This window comes from Pieris brassicae, chromosome 1, assembly GCF_905147105.1.
Source record: "Pieris brassicae chromosome 1, ilPieBrab1.1, whole genome shotgun sequence".
In the NCBI taxonomy this organism is placed as follows: Eukaryota; Metazoa; Arthropoda; class Insecta; order Lepidoptera; family Pieridae; genus Pieris; species Pieris brassicae.
Genome location: NC_059665.1, coordinates 4,062,977 through 4,086,159, shown reverse-complemented (window position 1 = coordinate 4,086,159; position 23,183 = coordinate 4,062,977). Strand labels below are relative to the sequence as shown.

General features: G+C 33.4%; 3 protein-coding genes and 2 long non-coding RNA genes across 7 annotated transcripts; 2 read left to right on the top strand and 3 right to left on the bottom strand.

Moving 5' to 3' along the window:
• Window positions 1-835: 835 nt before the first annotated feature.
• On the bottom strand, window positions 836-6,059 carry LOC123716093 (juvenile hormone esterase-like). Of its 2 annotated transcripts, none has more exons than XM_045671646.1 (4): window positions 5,728-6,059; window positions 5,363-5,508; window positions 3,909-5,212; window positions 836-1,108 (listed from the first exon to the last, which is right to left on the bottom strand). In XM_045671646.1, exons 1-4 carry the CDS (start codon window positions 5,750-5,752, stop codon window positions 895-897), a joined length of 1,689 nt encoding a protein of 562 aa, XP_045527602.1. In that variant the 5' UTR covers window positions 5,753-6,059; the 3' UTR covers window positions 836-894. The 2 variants fall into 2 exon arrangements, with proteins under 2 accessions (XP_045527602.1, XP_045527611.1); XM_045671655.1 differs by having other exon boundaries at window positions 5,867-6,058.
• On the top strand, window positions 5,732-7,644 carry LOC123716119. The gene is made up of 3 exons (XR_006754517.1): window positions 5,732-5,847; window positions 6,407-6,565; window positions 7,072-7,644. It is a non-coding gene; the product is annotated as an uncharacterized LOC123716119 (long non-coding RNA).
• Window positions 7,645-9,900: 2,256 nt separating this feature from the next.
• On the bottom strand, window positions 9,901-14,922 carry LOC123713874 (juvenile hormone esterase-like). Of its 2 annotated transcripts, none has more exons than XM_045667788.1 (4): window positions 13,906-14,922; window positions 13,529-13,674; window positions 12,073-13,376; window positions 9,901-10,624 (listed from the first exon to the last, which is right to left on the bottom strand). In XM_045667788.1, the coding sequence occupies exons 1-4, from the start codon at window positions 13,976-13,978 to the stop codon at window positions 10,411-10,413; spliced, it is 1,737 nt and encodes a 578-aa protein (XP_045523744.1). In that variant the 5' UTR covers window positions 13,979-14,922; the 3' UTR covers window positions 9,901-10,410. The 2 variants fall into 2 exon arrangements, with proteins under 2 accessions (XP_045523744.1, XP_045523742.1); XM_045667786.1 differs by having other exon boundaries at window positions 9,902-10,624; window positions 13,903-14,921.
• On the top strand, window positions 11,095-13,377 carry LOC123713914. The gene is made up of 3 exons (XR_006754248.1): window positions 11,095-11,589; window positions 12,813-13,001; window positions 13,235-13,377. It is a non-coding gene; the product is annotated as an uncharacterized LOC123713914 (long non-coding RNA).
• Window positions 14,923-16,140: 1,218 nt separating the features above from the next.
• On the bottom strand, window positions 16,141-21,680 carry LOC123713900 (fibrillin-1-like). Its single transcript, XM_045667789.1, has 8 exons — window positions 21,542-21,680; window positions 20,900-21,048; window positions 19,819-19,914; window positions 19,191-19,239; window positions 18,487-18,793; window positions 17,832-18,012; window positions 16,644-17,420; window positions 16,141-16,475 (listed from the first exon to the last, which is right to left on the bottom strand). The coding sequence occupies exons 2-8, from the start codon at window positions 21,028-21,030 to the stop codon at window positions 16,280-16,282; spliced, it is 1,737 nt and encodes a 578-aa protein (XP_045523745.1). The 5' UTR covers window positions 21,031-21,048; window positions 21,542-21,680; the 3' UTR covers window positions 16,141-16,279.
• Window positions 21,681-23,183: the final 1,503 nt, after the last annotated feature.

Sequence of the window (23,183 nt, the reverse complement as noted above, 5' to 3'; positions counted from 1 at the left end):
ACGTTTAGACTAGAGTTTAATTACAACTTTAATAGTCAAGAGTTCAATATGCGCTGTATGTTTCTAAAGAATAAAAAAAACTATCAATTTAACGAGATTCCTTTTTAACTAGTCATTATTTGTAATAATAGAAAGTATAGAGAATAAAAAAATTAAAAGTTGATAGAAAAAAATAAATCCCAGTAAATCGTTTGATAAGGCTATTGTACTATTGGAATATTAAGGTGGGAAATTGCATAAAAAAGAATTTTGTAGTTAAAAATTTTAATCAACAACACACATTGCCGCTCCGTGACAACGAAACTCAAAAGAGTTATGTGAAACAGAGCAGCACAAATATATTTTAGCACTTTTCTGAAAGTCCACGCACGTACGATGGTAGGAAAATTACACTAGCCGAATTATTGGCCAGACACTAATTCATATAAAAAAAAAATGGAACCTCGAGTTACCAAGGCATAACCCTTGGTAATCGCTGACGTTGCACTCCGCGATTTTGCCGACTGTAGTTTATTTGAAAGTTGATTATTGTATTCGTATTACTTAGATATAGATCAGTCTTGTAGTAGATTTAAAATTGTAAAGACATATAAATAAATAAATTCTTTTTTTAATGTCTTTTCGGTCTGCCTGAACATAACTCTCGTTTGGATACTTTGGGAAAACCGACAATTACCTTGAAAATATTTATGTGATAGTTTATGACTACATACTAATTTCAAATTATGTATTGCTACAAAACGTATTGTTGATAAAAACAAATATCCTGCTAAATTTTTAATTTTTTAACTAAACCAAATTAAGTTTTATGTAATAGATAAATTAAACTATCAAATAATTGTAAACAATGTAATGGTAACAATTCTATAAATAAAAAACAAATCTATATTTATACTAAAACTTCAGCCCCATGTCATTCATATGTGTGATAACTTTAACAATAATATGTTCCTTATGTATGTTTTCCCAAAATAACATACGATTATAAAATGGATTTCTTCCTTTTGTTAAATCTGAGCTAATACTCAAGAAATTTAGCCTTTTTTCATTCTCTACAGAATCCCATGTGATCTGTAAAAGTTCATCGTTATCTGTAGGAGTAGGATTTCTGAAACAAAAATATAGATATATTCTGTACCAATATTATTTTAGAAAGAATTTTGTGCTTTCTTATGAATTTATGAATTTATTTTTAAAGCTTGTAACGCTCGCCACACTGATAAAGTTAAAAGTCAATTGGTACTAGAAAAATAAAATGTTTTTTTTCAAATGTGACAGGCACTTATCAAACAACATACAAGAGATAATAAAAATGAATTAAACAAAACAAACTATAAACATGAAACGAGTCGATTTTAAAGTATGAGGGGAGCAACTATAGATATCCAGACAAGGAGGGACAAATGAAATGAACACCATGAAGTCATATCATTCAGATCTGATTGGAGCAAAAACCAATCCTCGAAGTTACTAATTACACGACAAAATTTGAGATTATCTGCAAACATTAGAATTATCCATTAGAATGCTTGAAACCAGTTACTATATCATTTATAAATACATATATTAAATAGTATTGGTCCCAGGTGAGAGCCCCGTGGTACACCGAAAGCTATGTTTTGAATAGCGGAACTAAAGCCATTAACGACAACAAAAAATTGCCGATAACTTAGAAAGGAGTCCATTTAAGAAAAGATGCCGATAAGCCGTAGCTAGATAACTTTTTCAAAAGTAGTAAGGTTGGAAACCACGATCTAATGCGCCACTTATTAATTCAGTATACTCACTGAACTAGGTTAGTTGTGGTTGACCTTAGATGCATAAACCCATGTTTAATAATGCTATTAACTGTTTCATGTTATTATAAAGATATGGATATACTAAGTACTCAAGTATTAGCAAGGGAAGAAAAAAGAGAAATGGGTCTATAATTACCATTACCACAAAATAGGTACCATTTTGCCGTTTTCCATGGAAATACTCTTGAGGAAAGAGATTTGTTATAAGTATATATTGCAGAGGTTCTACCAAATATTTAGCACATTTCCTTATAAAAATGGGTGGGATGTCATCAGGGCCGACACCCTTATACTTTTCCAAGTGTATTAGTTTATTAAGAATAGTTTCATAATTCAAAGCGGACACATTTAAATATAACTATCTAGTTTAGAAAAGAAAAAATAATGTTGGTTATCTTGGTTAAAATTAAAGAGAATTTTTCAACAAAGAAAAGTTGACGGGTGGAGGAAAGTAAGCTACACAAAAAATCAATTTGATTAAGGGAACGTGACGGCGGCAATTCCACCCAAACAACCCAGAGTTCTTCGATATCGGATTCCTAAGTAATCATTATTTAAGATTTTTTTTTGAGATCACAATAATGGTACCACCACGTCTTTTTTTGAGAGTTACAGGTCTCAGACCGGTCTCGCCCATAAACAAAATACCCTTCATCAAACAGCTCGGAACTTCTAATGGAGATTCATTAACCATAATTCAGTGACAAACCAATTGAGAGTAAAAGTAAGTAAGAATTTGTTCTTAACCTATAACATTTTGGTAATACAAACTTAAACCAAACAACCTGCCTCATCATCAGACCTTCTCAAATATACGCGACCATTGGGCACCTTAAATCCTATGATCTTCGCTTTTAATCTAGCTCATCTAAGTGCGCTAAGGCTTTCAGTAACGTAAATCGGTGAAGAATAGAGTTATGTTGTATCTCGATGCTAAAGTTGTCACGAATACGCGGAGACGATAATTGAACCAATATAGATCACGGGCGAGTGTTGGTACGGCTTGCCTTTGCGATGCGTGTAAAGCTTAAAATATCTTTGTCATGAAACTCACAGCACTGGCTTACAGAGCATAGTGTTTACTCGATCAGGTTCTCATTTTTGTTTTCGGGAATGCATTTTATTTCAATATTACTAAGACGAAGATATGGTTCTATATTATTGCATCGCGAGATAAGATTATCTCTTTCCTTTAGACTTAAAGATCTAGCACTCGTTTCTTAGTTCAACTTGTTCTAAAATTAGTTTAGCTGAATCTTTCCTAGCAAATAACTGTACAGGTTTGTACAGGCATCAATTTATTTTTGGAGGACGTATGCAATTCTTTCGTTAATTTTACATTACAATTTTAAGGTATCTTTAATAACGTCCTAAACGATATTATGAATATCATCACGGATGATTCCTTGCTCACCAATTATTGTTGGTGACTGGCATGCCACTCGCTTAGGCGCTCGCGAAGTGTTGATGTTACGAACTAGAGTATTGTCATTGTTGCATCTTTACGCAATTTTAGCACACATTATACAATTTTCATCTCAGAACTAAAAGAGCTATCATCAAGAGACAAGCACGCGTAATGGTATCTCATTACGCATTGAGAACAGGCGAGGTTAGTATCAGTTTCCTTCAATGGGCACACAACAACCCCAGATGACACCGACCATAGTTAAGTTTGATAAGATAACTTAATGAGTTAAGACGAAAATCCACACAGAAAATAATTAAATATGCGGGTCGAGACAGCGGATACAAATAGGCACAAAGTGTTCATTTAAATGTTCGAATAAGATCTCGCTTTTAGACGCATTACAATAGATTTAGATTTCAATTTAAGTTAAGAAGTACAGTAACTTATTTCAAAATTATGAATTACACATGCAATTCGATAATAAAAGACTCTATTTGACCGACGCGACGTCGGTTAAGATAAAGAGATTGTTGTTGAAAGCAAGTGATGATATGCATATTTAAGGTTGGTACGCTGTTTGTGCCCATTATAGCAATTTTTCTTAACTAATTCTAAAATAGCATAATTCTGAATTGTTGAACCCTTTTAATATAATATGGACTGTGGTCTGAAAATAAATAGTTATAATATTTACATACCCATATTTTGCAAAGTTTGTCCACATTTTGACACATCTATCCCTTGTAGTAAGTGAAACGCAACTTCCCTTATAAAAAGAGCCATCTGATGATTTAATTCCAAATAAAAATGGAAGCTCTGCAGTATGTCCAATAGTATTAAAAAATTCTAATTCTTTAGGCACCAGCCATTCCCCAGCGTAATTGAGAACATAGTAGTAGATAGGGCACTCAGGGGAAACTTTGCTATGTATTCGTATTGTTTTGTCCAAGTAGTAATGAAAATAGTAATCTGTGAGAAACTGTAAGTATTGTTTTTGGGTTTGTTCATTAACTTTTTCTACCCCAACAAAGTAGAATGATAATATTTGTTGACCAATTTTTCTCAGACAGTCACTATTTACATTTGCTAATGATTTAGGAACCAGATGTTTTACATCCTCATTGTATTTATTATAATCCTTATAAAAATCGTCTTTCATATATTGTAGCACCTTAGCTTCCACATTGTTGGTACCAATCATCATTGGAACTTTATTAAACTTACCAGAATTAAGTATTGTAGTTGGACTTTTGCTCATAAATGTTGGTTGACCTTCAAATTCATTTTCTATAGACGGCTTGAATGGTGAATCAAATACATCATTCTCTACTAGGTATTCATCAAAAAGGAATGTGCTATAGGTTTTCATAATGTCGTAGCCTGATAACTTTCTTAATTCTTCAACAACTTCAAATTTGTCTGTTTTCTTTATACCCATATGTTTTGCTAAGGTCATGGCATTTTCAACTGGATTCTTCGCTAGAGACCAACCATTAAGGGCACTAGAACTTTGAACAATGGCTTTCTGAAACAGGCCACTTGCCAAGGGAGATAATGTCATAAGATGTACTATTGCACCTCCTGTACTACTTCCGAATGCGGTTACATTGTTTGGATCACCACCAAAGTTACTTATGTTAGCTTGAACCCACTTAAATGCTAAAATAAGATCCTTTAATCCAACATTTCCTGGTGCTGAAAAATCATTTATTGACAGAAATCCAAAGGGTCCCAATCTAAATCCACATCTTACAAAAACTACTCCCTGATTATTTAAATAAGTTGGGTCAAGAATTGAATCTATATAAACAACAAAGTTGCAGCTTCCAATCCAAAACATGACAGGAAGTGGTTTGTCAGGTTTAATGTTTGGGGAGGATACTTCAATATAAAGACAATCTTCAGAACCTAGCACATCTTGATTAATAAAGAGTGATAGTGGTAATGGTGCATCTTTTGTGCAATCTAGTATATTTTTCCAAGGCTTTAGACATTTGGGATGCTGAAATAAAGAAGGATATAGCACTTATTATGTTATTTAACCAGTTTAAATGGTTGGTTATCTTGCAAAATGTGTTCCAATTAACCTTTAACCATATGATAATATTATCTGCTTGACTTCCAATTAATTATATATAAAATTTAATATTACCATAAACCTTAGATTTCCAACAGGCGGTTCCGCATAGGGTATACTTTTGAATTTGTAATATGTCCCTTCATCTCTTTTATCAATGTATCCACAAATCCATCCATTTTCAGTCTGGACTATACATTTTTCATGCTTGGAATCTATTCCTATAGTGGTATTAGGAAATGTTTACAATTTTTGTGATGGAAAAACCAATAAAAATAACAAAGTTATGATCCAATAAATAAATAAAAGGATTTTTAGTAAGTATTCAATTTTAATAGTAAAATATCCATGATTGTTAGTTTAGTTATGTTTCGGTATTATTTTACCTATATATGCTTTTATAACATTGGTTTAAAATTGTAATGCATATTTTAACGTACCACCTTCTTGAGTAATTTGATCCATATTTAATTTCTTCTGAGCATTTGGATTCTAATATCACTATCAAAATCCATATCAGCGTAAATCTTATCTGTATGTATAGTTTGAAGTTGTACAAGGTACAGTTATGTTACTTACTTTCATAACCACAAACCACAGTTATTAATTCATATTCTATGTTTTTCAATTATATAAAATGATCATGAATTTAAGCCAAAATATGAAACAAATACTGTTTTTTTAGTTTGTAATCATTACTCTGTGCTGCCAGCTTCTAGGAATCGTTATTTCCTAATCAAATACATATAAAGTATTATTGTAAAATAATATGTTAAAAAAAAAATATGAAGTAATATATGTTGGGGTCGCTGCTAGTAACGCCATTGCCCCGACTTCCGAAATAATTATATAATTTCAAATTTCAAAAAAATCATTTCCCGACGCCGGGAATACATACATCATACATGTAATTTACTAAATTAATAGAAATCTGGTTTCTGTGAAAATAGTTTGCTACGAAATTGTCCAACTCAACAGAGACAGCAAAAAAATTGGCATGAAGATATAGAACGCAGTTTTTAGTACTTTGAGTACATATTTCGTGAGCGTGATAACTGGGGTAGTCCATGCTTTATTGAAGGAATTTTTTTTTAATGGATTCTCGTTGTTTGCCTTAAGGGTCTTTACAGCTCAGTTCGGGGTATTTTGGCGAGCGTAGCTCGGCCTGAAACGGCGTTTTATCCCGCGGCTAGCGCAAAGGCGTCTCCTTCGGGCGTCGGCTTGGGCCGTCGCGGGGTGGCCTAAAGGGCAGGACGGAAGCTCACTGGAGTGAGCGATGTACGTAGTAAAGGTCCTGACCTTCCCTGGTGAAGGCGGCTTTTTACCCTAATCTGTTACCGTGCGGATCCGTTAGAACGTGTTGGGGCCTCCTACGAGCCTATTTTGTCGGGAAGGGGTAGTAGTTGGATGCTTTTACGCACCAGCGGGTTGGGGTTAGGCTTGTCGAAGTGGTGTGTGGACGCCAACTTCATCCATTGGGCTATGGTAGTGAGCTCCAGGTCGTGGTGGAGATCGACGTTTCTCACATAGAAGGGCGCACCGGTCGCGATTCTTATAAAACGCGACTGAAGCACCTGTAGCCGGTGGATATGGGAGGGGGCACAATTCGCAAAGACTACGCTGGAATATGTCATGCACGGTCGTATGTAGGCCTTGTATGCTGAACCAGACATCACCAACTAAGCCCATAGGCTTCAGCGCCAATTGAACGTAATTCTAGTCTCGAATCATAATTTGAAGGGCAAGATCAGATTGTGTATTTCATATTTTGTAAATGTTTACAGGCTTAGACAGAATATAATTTTTATAATCGCACGAGAACCTCGATATCTACCAGAAGGCGTTTGAAATGATCGAGAATTACTTTGGCACTGAGATTGAGGACAGCCGGCTCGCTCGCGAGGTGTCTTCCACGACATACCAGTTCAATTTCATCGCGGAGCAAGCGATACCGATGGGCGGATACCTGTTTTAAACGCTTATATTGTGCAGTATGTATTTTAGGTAATTTAATGGTTCTTGGTGGTTTAGGCAAGCGCATCCAAGCAAGCAACAAAGCAAATCCACAAAGTAATTGTAATTTTTAACAGGCAAACACAGCATGCTTTCCACTGCGTATAAATAACTATTACTAATAGAATACTTACAAACTAAAAATGTATGACATGATAAAATATTTTGCTATTTATCATTTGTGCTCTTTTATAGACTTCGATTTTCAGATGTCTAACAAGGCAAGGGTTTGCTTTGGCGAGTTGTCTACACCAGAGTGTAATAATAAAGTCAAAAATCATTTATTCATATAAGTAACACAATGTATTCTTATGAACGTCAATAAAAAAGAAATATACATCGAATTTTACATTTATTGCCAGTTCTCAAATCAAGGGCGTAGAATGAAAGAGTAGGACTGCCAATTAACTCTCCGCCACTCTTTTTAATCGCCATTTTTTTTTTGTATTACACAACGTTTATAAGGAGCTGAAACCATTACACCATGTTCAACATTACATCTTAAGTAATAAATAATAGATAATAAAATAAATTAAAAACAAAGATTTGTCTCAGATCGTCAAAGATGCTGTATCAGCAGGAGGCATGGTGAAATCCTATTTCACGCACTTACATTTTCTTGGGAACAACACGCAAATACATAGACGAAATAACTAACATCACCGCATACACGAATTCGAGTACGACCAGTCACCACAAGTAGCACCCGTTCACGAGTATCACGCATGGCCAGCCATCGGACCCCTCGCCATATTTTAGGGAGAGAGACAACCTGACGCATGGACGCCGCCACAAGCAATGACACTTAAGCGAGCATCACGATCCTTTAAATGTGAACATACATTGGCTACATAAGAAAATAATAATAATACTACTACTGACTACTACTGAAATAATTTGATACCACATGGATCACGGTTTGTTCCCACTTTACATAAAAAAATGTCCTGGATATTGATGATCGCCCCAGAGTCTGGAAATGCAGCCGCGTTACCTCTATACTGCAGAAATTCATATCCAAGCACTTAGATAGTTTAAATATTTATTTATATGATAATAGGCCTTAGTAAGCAGTTTAACTTTATATTTATTTATTGACAACACTTGTATCTCACTAGGGATTTTTTTTAAACGTATACAATTGTCTTGGAAAGAATTACTCGTTTATGCAGCCTTGCGGTTGGTGCGCTAATTTTGTCTTTATTACGAGTACTATAATTATGGAAGCTACTATCCTTTTAAAGGTATCTATTTTTTTCCGCACATACAAAATATTCTCATAAATTGAATTTCCAAAATCTCATAATTTACTTGCCAACTCTTATTTTTCAACTGACTCCCGTGGGGACAACCCACAGATCGCTCTTATAGCCCGCTTTTGCACTACAAATATCGATTTAATATCAGCTGCATTACCCCACAAAATAACACCATATGACATGATGCTATGAAAAGAGCTGAAATAAACGAGCTTTGCTGAATCCGTAAGATCGTGTATCTTTTTCACTGCGAACGCTGCAGAACTTACCCTATTTGAAAGACCTTCTATGTGTAGGCCCCCCATTGGAGTTTACTATCTAAAGTAATTCCCAAGAAAACCGCATTATCAACAAAGAAGTGAGAATTACTACTTTTTATATATTTATAACATCTATATATATAGATATAAGCGATTACTAAAATCAGAGATATCAATGAACACAAATATATTATTTCGCACCAATTACGCATATATGGTAAATTGCGTTCATTGATTTCTCTGATTTTAGTAATCGCTTATATCATAATTTTGCAACTGTAGATATCAGTATATCTAGTACAATTATTTTATTGTAAAAATTGTATATTTTAGTTGGCAGCCATTGCATTATTTTTACTAATCTTCAACATAAGTGATAAAAATATATATTTGTTAAACAATTGGATCCAATGTACTATTTTTTCCTTGCTTTGTTTAATAACGTATTATTAATTGGAAACGAAAACGACTGTCACGTACCGCAATCATATTATCCAATAAAATACGTGCAGTTATTAATATTGTTTTAAGTAAGTGTAAAGCGTAAAAGCAATTTGACAGTGAGAGACGAAAGATTACTTTAGTTAAATGTACTTTGCATTTGACGTAGACTGAATATTTTTTAAGAATAAGACGGTATTGTGTTTATTACTTACAATCGGTAGCTAGTCTACCTTACTAGTTTAATTACTACTTAAACTTTAACCTACATAATCTAAAGTTTGAGGTTTACTACGCGCAGTCAATATGCGCTGTATGTTTCTAAACAATAAAAATCTATCCATTCCGTGATTGGAGTTTTGAATTTAAAAAAAAGGTTCAATCGATATTTTTCAATTTGCTTGGGTTGTTGCGCGACAAGCTGTAAAATAGAAATTAACCGGCTTGACGACTAGCAATAAAGGCTTATTATTGCAATTATTATTATATAAATGGTGGAGTAGAGTAAATATTACAACTTTAATATTTACCCTAGCCTATCTTAAATTTGGGTTATAATACTCAAGAGTTTCGTTGCGTTGTATGTTTAAAGAATAAAAAACTATCAATTCAACGAGATTTCTATTTAACTAGTCATTATTTGTAATACTAGAAAGTGCACGTAAGATAAAAAAAAAGTTGATAGAAAAAATAAAGCATCCATTTTTATTATATATCTTTGCTCCAGTAAATCGCTTGAAACTGTTGTACTTTTGGGAATATTAAGTTCGGACTTCAATAAAAAAATATTTGGAATTTAAAAATTTCAATCAAAAACATACTCTAAAAAAATACATTGCAGGCTACTGTTATTTGGGCAAAACCGCAAAACATACTGATATTATATTTTAGCACTCTTACTGGATACTTTGGGAAAACCGATAATAACCTTGTTAATATTTATGTGATAGTTAATAACTACATACTTATTTCAAATTATGTAGGTATTACTACTAAATGTATTGTTGATAAAAACAAACATCGTGCTAAATTCTTAATTTTTTAACTAAACCAGATTAATAAAGACTTGTTATGTTAAAGATAAATTAAACTTTCCTATAATTATAAACAATATAATGATAATAATTCTATAAAAAAATCTACACTTATATTAAAACTTCAGCCCCATGTCATTCATATGTGTGATAACTTTAAGAACAATATGTTCTTTATGTATGCTTTCCCAAAATAACATTCGTTTATAAAATGGATTTCTTCCTTTTGTTAAATCTGAGCTAATACTCAAGAAATTTAGCCTTTTTTCATTCTCTACAGAATCCCATGTGATCTGTAAAAGTTCATCGTTATCTGTAGGAGTAGGATTTCTGAAACAAAACCATTAGTTTTGAATAATTGTAAAATACATATATACATATCTTTTCTAATATTAATTGAGAATTAATTTTGTGTTTTCTTAATAAGAGAAAGATGTTGCAAGCTTGTGTATATGATACACATATTTGGTGTTGGTGTGCTATCCATGGCCCACCATAGCAACGTTTGTTTACTAATTTTAAAATTATCCCTAATTTTAAATTGTTGAACCCCTTCAATATAATATGAATCTGGAGTAGGATTTAGAAATACGTTGCCTGAATTTGATGATACTGATTAAGGTGTCTCTGGGGACCTTGTTTGGAACCACTCCAATTAATTTTGACTGTCGGAGCTAAGTATAAAAATAAAATATTATTTTGTGTATTGTATTTAAGTTTGTTAAACGATACGTACATGTTATACTTTTCTATTAATTATTAAAATATTTGAAGCAGCGTGTATTTCAGAACATGTGAAACGAAAGGCAACCCACCATTTTGAATTTAGATTTTGACAGAAATTACTTATTACAATGACAGATTAAGTGAATGTGCTTCTGCGTTTAAATTATTTGTAATTTTTGGAAACTTGACTTGAATTGCTTTTCTGTATGACCTTGTCATACATAATGGACACTGATTTCTCGCGATCACGCTAAGCAATGTAGAACCCATCGTGTTCCCGTGAAAATGGCTAAACCGGCGAATAAATCATTTGGTTAATGGTCATGCGAAACTACAGTTTCTACAAATACCGGAGCATTTTCTGATAATATTGAAATGAATTTAGTGCATGTGTTCTATTCGTAAAATGGAGCTACAACACAGCCATTAATGAAGACCCATAAAAAGAAAAAAGACAACAATGCATAAGAGATCATAAATAATTGGTACAATTATTGCAGGGACACGTAGTAGGAATGATAGGTGGCCCAGGGAAGAATTGATGAATGGGAAACGAAAATACAATCGAGGTAATCGTTTTATAGCTTCCGTTTTCCGTTCGTTTTTTAACTTCGTCCTGTAAATTAGATCTTGGTTAAGTTAGTGACATTTGTGACAAAGTCGATTCAGGCAACCACTCCCTGATGTTATTTTCTGTCCTACCCTTAGTGTTATTTTAAACCGGTAGGCGCGGAGGGAGAGAAGCGCCCAGCCGCTGTAACTGTTTCATTTTGATTAATTACACACGCAATTCCATAAGAAAAGACTTGTTGACTGACGCGACGTCGTTTGCGAGAGCACCCGATAGTCTGGACCCAATCAATAAGAGATTGTTGCTGAAAGCAAGTGTATATAATATGCATATTTAAGGCGTTGATGTGCTGTCCATGACCCACCATAGCAACCTCTGTTAACTAATTCTAAAATAGCCCCCCCAATTTCTTAATTGTTGAACCCTTTAAATATAATATGGATCTGTTGTCTGAAAATATAAAGTTATTATATTCACATACCCATATTTTGCAAAGTTTGTCCACATTTTGACACATCTATCCCTTGTAGTTAGTGAAATACAACTTCCCTTGTAAAAAGAGCCATCTGATGATTTTATTCGAAATAGAAATGGCAGCTCTGCAGTATGACCAATAGTATTAAAAAATTCTAATTCTTTAGGCACCAGCCATTCTCCAGCGTAATTGAGAACATAGTAGTAGATAGGGCACTCAGGGGAAACTTTGCTATGTATTCGTATTGTTTTGTCCAAGTAGTAATGAAAATAGTAATCTGTGAGAAACTGTAAGTATTGTTTTATGGATTGTTCATTAAATTTTTCTACCCCAACAAAGTAGAATGATAATATTTGTTGGCCAATTTTTCTTAGACTGTCACTGTTTACATTTGCTAATGATTTAGGAACCAGGTGTCTGACATCCTCATTGTATTTATTATAATCCTTATAAAAACCGTCTTTTATATATTGTAGCACCTTAGCTTCCACATTGTTGGTGCCAATCATTATCGGAACTTTATTAAAATTACCAGAATTAAGTATTTTAGATGGACTTTTGCTTATAAATGTTGGTTGTCCTTCAAATTCATTTTCTATAGAAGGCTTGAATGGTGAATCGAATACATCATTCTCTACTCGGTATTTATCAAAAAGGAATGTGCTATAGGTTTTCATAATGTCGTAGCCTGATAACTTTCTCATTTCTTCAACAACTTCAAATTTGTCTGTTTTCTTTATACCTAGATGTTTGGCTAAGGTCATGGCATTTTCAACTGGATTCTTAGCTAGAGACCATCCGTTAAGGGCACTAGAACTTTGAACAATGGCTTTATGAAACAGGCCACCTGCCAAGGGAGATAATGTCATAAGATGTACAATCGCGCCTCCTGTACCACTTCCAAATGCAGTTACATTGTTAGGATCACCACCGAAGTAAGTTATGTTAGCTTGAACCCACTTAAATGCTAATATAAGATCCTTTAATCCAACATTTCCTGGTGCTGAAAAATCGTTTATTGACAGAAATCCAAAGGGTCCCAATCTAAATCCACATCTTACAAAAACTATTCCCTGATTGTTTAAATGAGTTGGGTCAAGAATTGAATCTATATAAAAAACAAAGTTGCAGCTTCCAATCCAAAACATGACAGGAAGTGGTTTTTCAGGTTTAATGTTTGGGGAGGATACTTCAATATAAAGACAATCTTCAGAACCAAAGACTTCTTGATTAACAAAGAGTGATAGTGGTAATGATGCATCTTTTGTGCAATCTAGTATATTTTTCCAAGGCTTTACACATTTGGGAGGCTGAAATAAAGTAGGATATATTACTAATTATATACTTCACCAGTATAAATGGTTTGTTTATCCAGCAAAATGTGTTCCTTAACCTTTAACCATCTGATAATATTATCTGCTTGACTTCCAATTAATTATACATACAAAATTTGTAATATTACCATAAACCTTAGATTTCCAACAGGCGGTTCTGCGTATGGTATACTTTTGAATTTGTAATAAGTTCCTTCATCTCTTTTATCAATGTATCCACAAACCCATCCATTTTGAGTCTGGACTATACATTTTTCATGCTTGGAATCCATTCCTATAGCGGTATTAGGAAATATTTACAATTTTCGTAATGGAAAAACCCATAAAAAATAACAAAGCTTTGATCCAATAATTTAATTGAAGGATTTTTAGTTTATTATGAACTTTTTATGAATATTAAACCAGTATTTCATTATTTAGATATAGAATGGTAATTTGTTATATTACCCATATAATGTTTTTCTAACATTGGTTAAACATTGTTATGCATATTTTAACTTACCACCTTCTTGAGTAGTTTGATCCTCATTTAACTTTTTCTGCGATTTTAAGATTCTAGTATTACTCTCAAAATCCATATCAGCATAAATCTTATCTGTATGTATAGTATGAAGTTGTAACTGGTACAGTTATTTCCTTTATTTTCATAACCACGAACCACAGCTGTTATTAATTGATATTCTATGTTTTTCAATTATTTTAAATGCCATGCATTCAAGCCAAAATATGTAACAAACACTGAACATTTTTTTTAGTTTGTAATCATTATTCTGATTTAATGCTGCCAGCTTCTAGGAATCGTTATTTCCTAATTATATAAGTTAAATATATTATTGTAAAATAAAAGACGTTAAAGAGAATTAAGAAAGTAACGCCATTGCCCCGAAATAAATATTTTCACGTCACGTTCCGACGCCGGGAATACATAATATAATGAGTAAATTTTTTGTGTCTGTCAAAAGAGTACACTAAGAAATTGTTCTACGCAACAGAAATACAGCAAAGATTTGAGCAAATAACTCATTGATCGGAGTTTTGACTACTTTTTCTACGTTTATCGTAAGCGTGATAGCTGTCGCTTGCATTATTGACCGTCTGTTGTTAACAGACGGTGTAACAAATATTTTAAAATGTTGTATTGTTGAGCTTTTCAAAGATTAACTTGATTGATATTCAAAATACAAGTCACCGATTTTACATGTTTTAGACAAATAGCAAAGTTTTCTGAATATACAAAATTTTGTGAATGTGATTCAATTTGAGGGGTATGCATAATTTATTACCCAAATTTATTTTAAAATTACATTATATTGCAACACTTAATGTTTACAAATAAAGACAAGATCACCCACCAAGTGGTTATGTAATTCATACGTACAATACCATTAAAATAAGATTATATAGACGAAGTCTTTAAATATACTATAATTATGTTATATAATGTGCCGAGTACGTTTTGTAGGATTTTCCTGCTAAAAGTACTCCTACTTACGACCTAGCATCGCGTAAACTGGCTAAATGACTAGCTAAAATACAATTGAATTTATCTAGATTAGTTTCAATAAGTTTGTTTCATCATTTAAATTTCTGTTTTATACGTTATAAAATTTATATTCGACATGTGTTGTGTCGGCTTCGTAAGCTACTGGCCTGCTTAATATACTACAAATACTGAACTTTCACATGCCCTGGGATTGTGGAATATACTTGTGGGGAAAATTGAAAGGTGAAGACTATATAATCAATAAATTGTTTAATATCACCGTAATTAAGTGCGGCAGTTTCATACCGCAAAAAATATTTTATCTAGGTAAAGTTATTAAGTATCGTATCGTATGTCATTTTTGGTGCTGTGCGCGGCTGGCGCTTTATAATTTCATCAAAATAATTATTTATTATAAGTATAATATATTTTTATTTTTAAAATCATGGCTACCCTACTACATATTTTTATATTCAAATATAGAATGAACCACAAATCACAAAACACATCAAATGTAATTGTTAAAGCTATTTTTCACTTTCATATAGGGTCTGATTCACGAACATAGAAATCCTTTAACAGATCCGGATTCATTATGGCATCATCGCAAAATCTTAATTTATTCACAATATCCTTTTTTAACTCCTTTACATCACGATCTAGCATAGTATTAAACGCAGTTGTGCTTATCATGTTTGCGAAGAACTTTCTATTGGCCGTAAATTTTTCAGCGACTCCAACTGTGGTTTTAGATGGTGAATTTATAAAAACCTGAACATTGTCTACAAAAAAGCTATCACAAACATTATTTAAAAAAAATCATTTAGTTCATGTTAATATAAATACGGTATCAACAGATAAAGAAAAGTTAAGTTTGTGCGTAGAAATACAATTTTTATAAAAACTTACTTCTGTTGTGGCATACTGGTAACTATGCATTCGGAAAACATATTTTTGAAATTTTCCATAACTGTTGTGGCTATATTTAAACCTTCGTCCTGTCTGGTTTCGACAAACAAAATTTAGAAATGGAAAACTTTCTCTTCGTAAATGAAGATTTTATGACGAAAAGTTTATACTCAGGACTTAACATAAGCTTAGTTAGTTACTTACTTATATTCTAAACTTGAATCGCATCGTATTACTGTTAATTTTAGAAAAATCATACACAATTGTGTTAATACACATCGCATATCGGGCAGGCACCTGTAGCTGGATACTATTATATACAGGTATGAAAAATTGTGCACACAAAAAGAAAAATAAAACTTTTATGACTAATAAAAAAAACATACAATCCTATATTATATTGTAAAAAATATGATTCTTTTATTTCAATAATAAATTACATTTCAGACAAAAGTACATTTAGACATGAATCATTAGAAAAAATATATTAGATCATTTCCGGAAAATCAAAAACAAGAAATTCGGCAGTGTTTGGTGTTTTTTCTACAGATCTTTTATTCCTTTTTACACATTGTGGCCTTCCTTTCACGCTGTGATCCTTGTAATAGCCCATGTTGCAAATACAGAAGTTGGGTGCTGAACATACACCATTCAAACAGCCGCCAGCACAATGAGGTATACATCTGGAAGTATGTAAGAAACAATTATATAATGATACACCGTATGAGTAGCGAGCCGTTACTAGATTGTGAACTACTCACATGTCTCTTTTTATCTCAGTGTAAAAACAATTTGTCAAAAACGTACTCAAATTACTACAATTAATTTAATGAATAAGAAAACGGTTGTACCTCGACTCGGTGGGGTCACTTTTATCCAGTAAAAAGCCTTTGTTGCATTGACATTTATTTCCCTCTACACAGAATCCATTAACGCATTGCCGCAAGCAATCCGGTTCATATTCTTGGTTATACTGCTGAATATCAGGATACAATTGTTGACCTTGTAAGCCTGTGTTAACTTGGTTTCCGGAAAGCCCTGAACTAGGGGGATAGGCGTGGTTTTGGTTAGCATATCCTTGGTTGCCTTGGCCAGCGCTCTGGGGCTCAGGTTGATATTGGTTGGAGTGTCCTGACTGACTGGGATATCTGGGATATTGGTTTGGATATCCTGGTTGTACAGGCTGACCTGCTTGTCCCGGATATCCTGTTTGTCCTGGTTGACCTGACTGCCCTGGATAACCTGTTTGTTCTGGATATCTGGATTCTTCAGGCTGACCTGAGTGCCCTAGATAACCCGATTGGCCCGGTTGCCCCGGATATCCTGTTTGTCCTGGTTGTCCTGACTGCCCTGGATAACCTGTTTGTTCCGGATATCTGGATTCTCCAGGCTGACCTGAGTGCCCTAGATAACCCGATTGGCCCGATTGCCCCGGATATCCTGATTGGTGTCCGGGATAAGGACCTGAATAATTCCCTGGTTTGGTATTGTTACCAGCATAAACTTGATTACCAGGATAAAGTGGAATGTTAGGTGAGGGTCGGAAGGTCGGCGATATTAATGGGGTGGTTGTTTCAGGGTATTCACATTTACCCGGTGCAACGCATTTGCCATTAGGTGCACAATTTCTGAAAAATAAAGAAATGCAGAGTAATCAAATCTAAGATAAGATGCATTTGGATATAGTTAAGAATGATTGGGTCAAAGTCTTAATAAAATATATAGATCATGGCAAACTTCTCGAGCATAAAACAAGGGAGTGTGAGGAAGTTTGCGCATCGTACACTGTGCGAGACACAAACGTCAACTGGTTTACCAATCACGCGATTGACACGTCACTCTCTCGCCGCCGTGCACCACCGCATGCCACCACACCTCTCAGTGATACCTAAAATCGCTTCTGCGCAGGCAAGGACATTTGTTCAAGATTTTTGCCGGTATCTATACGCAATATTGAACTGTCAGCTGATCATATGAAGTTTTTGTTTAAGTATTTATTTATATTAATTTGGATTACACTATGGTTTCTAAATACGTACTGAGGGCATTGAGGTGCGCAAACAGATTGTGGGTTTCTCTCGTAACCATGTTTGCATCGGCACTCATTAGGCGCCACACAATCGCCGTTTTCACATTTTTCACACACAGGCTTGCAGTTTCCAGTTGGTGTTGAATGATACCCTTTCCTACAGTCACAGATGTTCGGTGCGGTGCAATTTCCTGAAGAATATTACCTCGTTCAACTATGGTTAATGTTATGGAATTTAGTGGTCATGCATGTATGAATGACCTGACGATCCCTTGCGATTCCTGGAACCTATAATTGTTTCTCAATCGCAGAAGGATGATACCTACTTGGTACCTAAATAAACGAAAGGAAATGAATAAACGCATATTCCCCCCTCCATTAGTGAGAAGGTCAAATAGCTAGCCAAATTTAGCATTGTTCCCAGGTGATTGGGGGAAAATAATTGTATCTAATAGCAAAACCAACCCTCAACCATCTACCCACGTTCAATGTAAATATTACTTTTAACTTTAATAAATAAAAACGACATGCTAATTTATTTTAGCTTAGCTTCCTCGGCCCCGGGGCGTAAGTCGCCGGGGAGGTAGGCCCACTAGCAATTAAAAAAAAATCTAGCATTGTTTTTATAAATTGTATAGTTCATTTATATAATATGAAAAACATACCAATTCCTCCACAATTTTCTTTACATGAAGGGAAACAATATTTGCTCTCAGAGTCTAAAGCAAAGCCTTCCTTGCATAAGCATTCTCCGCCAGCGCATTGGCCATTCTGGCAGCCAATGGGACATGTTGGGATGCAGAAACCCGCAAGATTTTTCACGTGATCCGGGAAACAGGAGCAGGTATCTGGAGCTGTACATAGAGCATTCACACACTCCTGTGTGCAAACTGGATCACAAATCCAGAAGTTATGGATATTTCTTATGTAGCCTTGACAACATGATCGGATACGGCTTAGTTCTGGGCGTGACTGAAATGGAATAGACGTTAAGGAAGGTTTGTTTGTAACGTATTGTGTATCAAGAGAAAAAAAAATGTAGATTGATTTCTTTGAAAATACCGAAAATTATCTTTTAGGACCAATATATACGAAAATTAAATTTTTATCTACAAAAAACTTTTTGTAAACAAAGCATTAATGAATAAGAGAGACATTGAGAATCACAAAATTTAAAATTTTACTAGTTACAATATCAATTATTGGTTTATATTAGTCAATTACAATATTTGTATTTTATTTATTCTTTGTTATAAAATAAAAATATTTGTAACTGTATATGTATTAACAATAATAATGAATAGTTCTATTAAACATAAAGAATTTAGTTCTAAATGTTTCTTTATTTTAGTATTATCTTTGTACTTACACCGTTTCCAACAGGGATATGGGCTTGACTGTGAACTAAACTGGCAGTACTGAAATAATTGTAGTATTTAAATATATTTCCCTCCTATTTTCAATGTTGTTCAAGCAATCACATTATTTATTTATCAGCAATCTTATCGGCTAACTTCAATAGCGATTCAAGACGGATTCGATAAGGTTTTTAATAAGAAATTAACAAGTAATCTAACAGCACTGTTAGCAGTCCCTAGTAGTCCTTAGCAGACTTAAATGACGTCATCTGACGGACCTAATTCGTTGTAGTTCCCTCATTCACTATTTGGGACAACGTATATTCAGTATTGAAATCGGCTATAGACTTAAATCGGTATTAGCGTGGTAAATTGCAGGCGAATGTAATTGGTGATTGAAAGTGATTTGGTGCATACCTACACCAAAGTTAAATTTTTAATAACTCTAACCAAAGAATACTCTGAAGATATTTTAACGCTCTAATTTTGTTCTATTTATCTAAAGTGAACTTATCAACCTATTTATTGTGTTCTTGTTGTGCATGCCTTTTCATTCACGTAAGATGAACTTATAATTGCAAAATATATAATTAATAATATATATTACATTATAATATAATTGTGTGGTTATATACTTACGGTACTTCTGTATAACAAACACCTATATCATAGTTGACGTGCATTTGTGTTCTATTTTGAGAGCTAAAACCTCCTTGTGTTGAGTTACCGTGAAAGCTAAAAATAAGAAAACAGTTACTCTCTCTCTTGCAAACATGTTCGCTATATTTTTTGGAAATAGTAATATAGTGCTATTGAACTAAAATTACTCAGTTCTAAGTTTACATATTTTTAATCAGTGACAATAAAACGTTCCAGATCCAATAATAGAGGGCATTATGGATGTGGGTCTTCATAACCTCATCATCATCATCAATGGGTATACAGCCCTTTGTGGGCCTTAGCCTCCGCAAGTACACTTCTCCATTGCAATCTGTCCAGTGCTTCCCCGGTCCAATTTCGAACCCCTATTGTTAAGAGGTCCTTGACAACTCCATCCCACCAACGCAGCCCCGGTCTACCGGGTTTTCTCTTGCCACCGCATTGTGAGTACAGTAAGGACCTTGGGGTTCTGTCGCCCTTTATTCGGTGCAGATGTTCAAACCACTTCAGCTGTGTCTCATAAGCTCCGCAATAATAACGAAATGGCTTCCTTTCGTCATTACTAAATTTTAAGGCTATGTATATTTTCGAAACAAATATTTGTTACCGAATAAATTATCTGAATAATAAATATGAATAAATTAGTCTAATTTCACTCGTTAAACTAAATTCACTTACATCTCATTCTGGCAAATTGTGATAACAGTATAGTGAAAAGAGACACACGACTTAGAACCTTTTCGAGATATACGGTTAATACGCTGCTTAGTTTATTTGACTAGTCAATTCGTCGACGTAAGTAGCCTTAATATTATGTTCCATTCACACGCTTTTCTGTAACTTTTAATAGCGACAATGTGCAAGTTCGAAGTCCGTAACGCTGATGTCGCAACCTTGGAGAGAGCGGTACAAAATGCCAGCTTTGTGATGGGGTTCGCTTTCGGTATTGCTATTAGAAGTTACATAGTGTGGGCGCTGTTTTCGATTTCAAGAATGGGATTAACAACCTATCAGACCTATTCCATATAAGATTGATTAATAGTTGTAATTTAAAACATACTCAGGTAGTTTAGCTCCAGGATTGTATTGACGATAATATCCGCCTTGGTGACCACCTTTAACTGACTTCACATACTGTGCATTGGCCGCGTACACGCAAACCAGGACTAAAATAGCTAATATCCGACCCATGATCAGATATTAACCACGCTGTGGATTTAAAATATGTTTCACACGTTACGCAAATATGATTCTATAAATGAACAACTCAAGATTCTACTATTAATTTTAAACACAATGACATACCCACATATATTTGTAAACTATACAAAAAAAACAGTTAATAACTAATAAAGTAAAAATACTTTTTCCACTGCCAAAACACCAGACATATAAAGTACAAAGCAACACAACAGACTTGATTATGAATATTTGAATAAACTATTAAATCAAATAGTTACGTTACTTTACTGTCAAATATTGACTTAACTACATATATAAAATAAATCAGCATGTAAAGTTATTAATCTTTATTCTTTGTTTACAATGTATCTATATACAACAAGTAATACTTTTTTAAAGAATGAATAAAGATTTTTAAAGCCTGCATACTGGTTTGGAATAATGAAGCTCACAATTTTTAATGCCATAGGCCTTCAAATATGTGAAGGTCAGATATTTTTGAATTAAGCCTAAAACTTACCTATAATTATTGTAGTTCTATAGATAAATAGCTATAATAAATACAATTTTATCAACTACTCAGTTTAACCAATACAAAAGCACTAAGTACTGTGTGCCGGTTATGGATGATTTGTGTTCAGAGATTCAAATGATTCCGTACGTATTTACGTAATTTCCGTACGTAAATCAGAAACGGGTTAGTTCAGAACCCAGTATCAATATAAAATCTTGTACCCTTATAACAACTTTTTATATATTATAATTATTTCAAAAAGCTCAATTGTTAAAGTTCTTTTCCAATTGGTTTTAATAACCAAAAATTATTGCCCATAGAGTTAAAATAGAGACCGGAACTTTTGTCAATTCACTTCAACTTTTATATAATATTCTGGTTTTTGATTTGTCTCCAATTAGAGTAGCAAGCGTTAGCATTATAAAATCATTCACTAACTGATCAGCTGATTTTGTAAGAGATAAAATATAAATTCATATTTATAGACATGTGAATTAATCGTTGATAAGATTATATGCAAAATATTCTAATCAGATAAGTCTGTTTAAGATTAAGAAAAGTTTTTAAAAATAGTAGTGATCCCTATTTCTCGCTATGATGCTGTCATCAAGCGATGAGATAATTCAACCTCGTTGTGCAACTTTTGAATTATCCATTATAGATAGTCTATGTATTTATTTACATACGTACACCACATATATATAACGTATTTTCTACAGTATTAATAACAATTTATTTCTTCTAAAACACAGGAGGTAATAATAAATTTTACAAAAAAAATTACACATCCAATTACATTTTTTTTATTATTAGTATATGTACTTACATAGTTTATACATGCTGTAGTGGAAGCATTATCTATAAATAGTACCCGTACTATGTACTTATTAACATTATTATTATACGTATTAGATAATATATTTGTATATTGTGTTGCTAAACTAGGTTTCGGCTCAATCGTTAGGTTAGGTTAGACTAATTTTTAATTTTTAAACATATATGTTTAATTGTTTTAGAGACAGGAATATTAAGGATAATAATAATTAGAGCTTGCTCAGTCACAATTCAAATAGTACATTGATAAACTACTCAAACTTCGGTCCTCAAGTTTTAAATAGTCTAGCTCCCGGGGTGGACCCTCCATTTTTTATAATCATCACAATAAAATAAGTAAGTGCAACTCATAAAGGTAGTATAACGTCTAGATTTTGATTTAGTTTGCACGGGGATTATTCTTTGACAATTAAAATTTGATTAAACATTTCTTTGAAAAATTGAAAATCTTTTAAACTGTAACTTTTTAATGTTTGTGAATGGTGTTGATGGAGATATTGTTTTAGCAAATAATTTAATAACAATGTTATTCATGCAGCATATAACTGTGTAGAGCGTTATTATTTCAACTTTCATATATACCTACTGATAATTAGTTGTGTTATTAAAGGAAACGTAAGATAATATAAGCCCACGCGTTGACCCTGACGTTCATCACTTATCAATCCAACGCTAAATAAATATGTATTAATTCTACGAATTATGAAATTCCATGAACAAATAATTAAAATAAATAAAACCTACCTACGGCTAAAGAGTATTAACGAATGTAGTGTTATTTTAGAAGGTTGCGTGGGCCTCTGTTGTCCCTTTG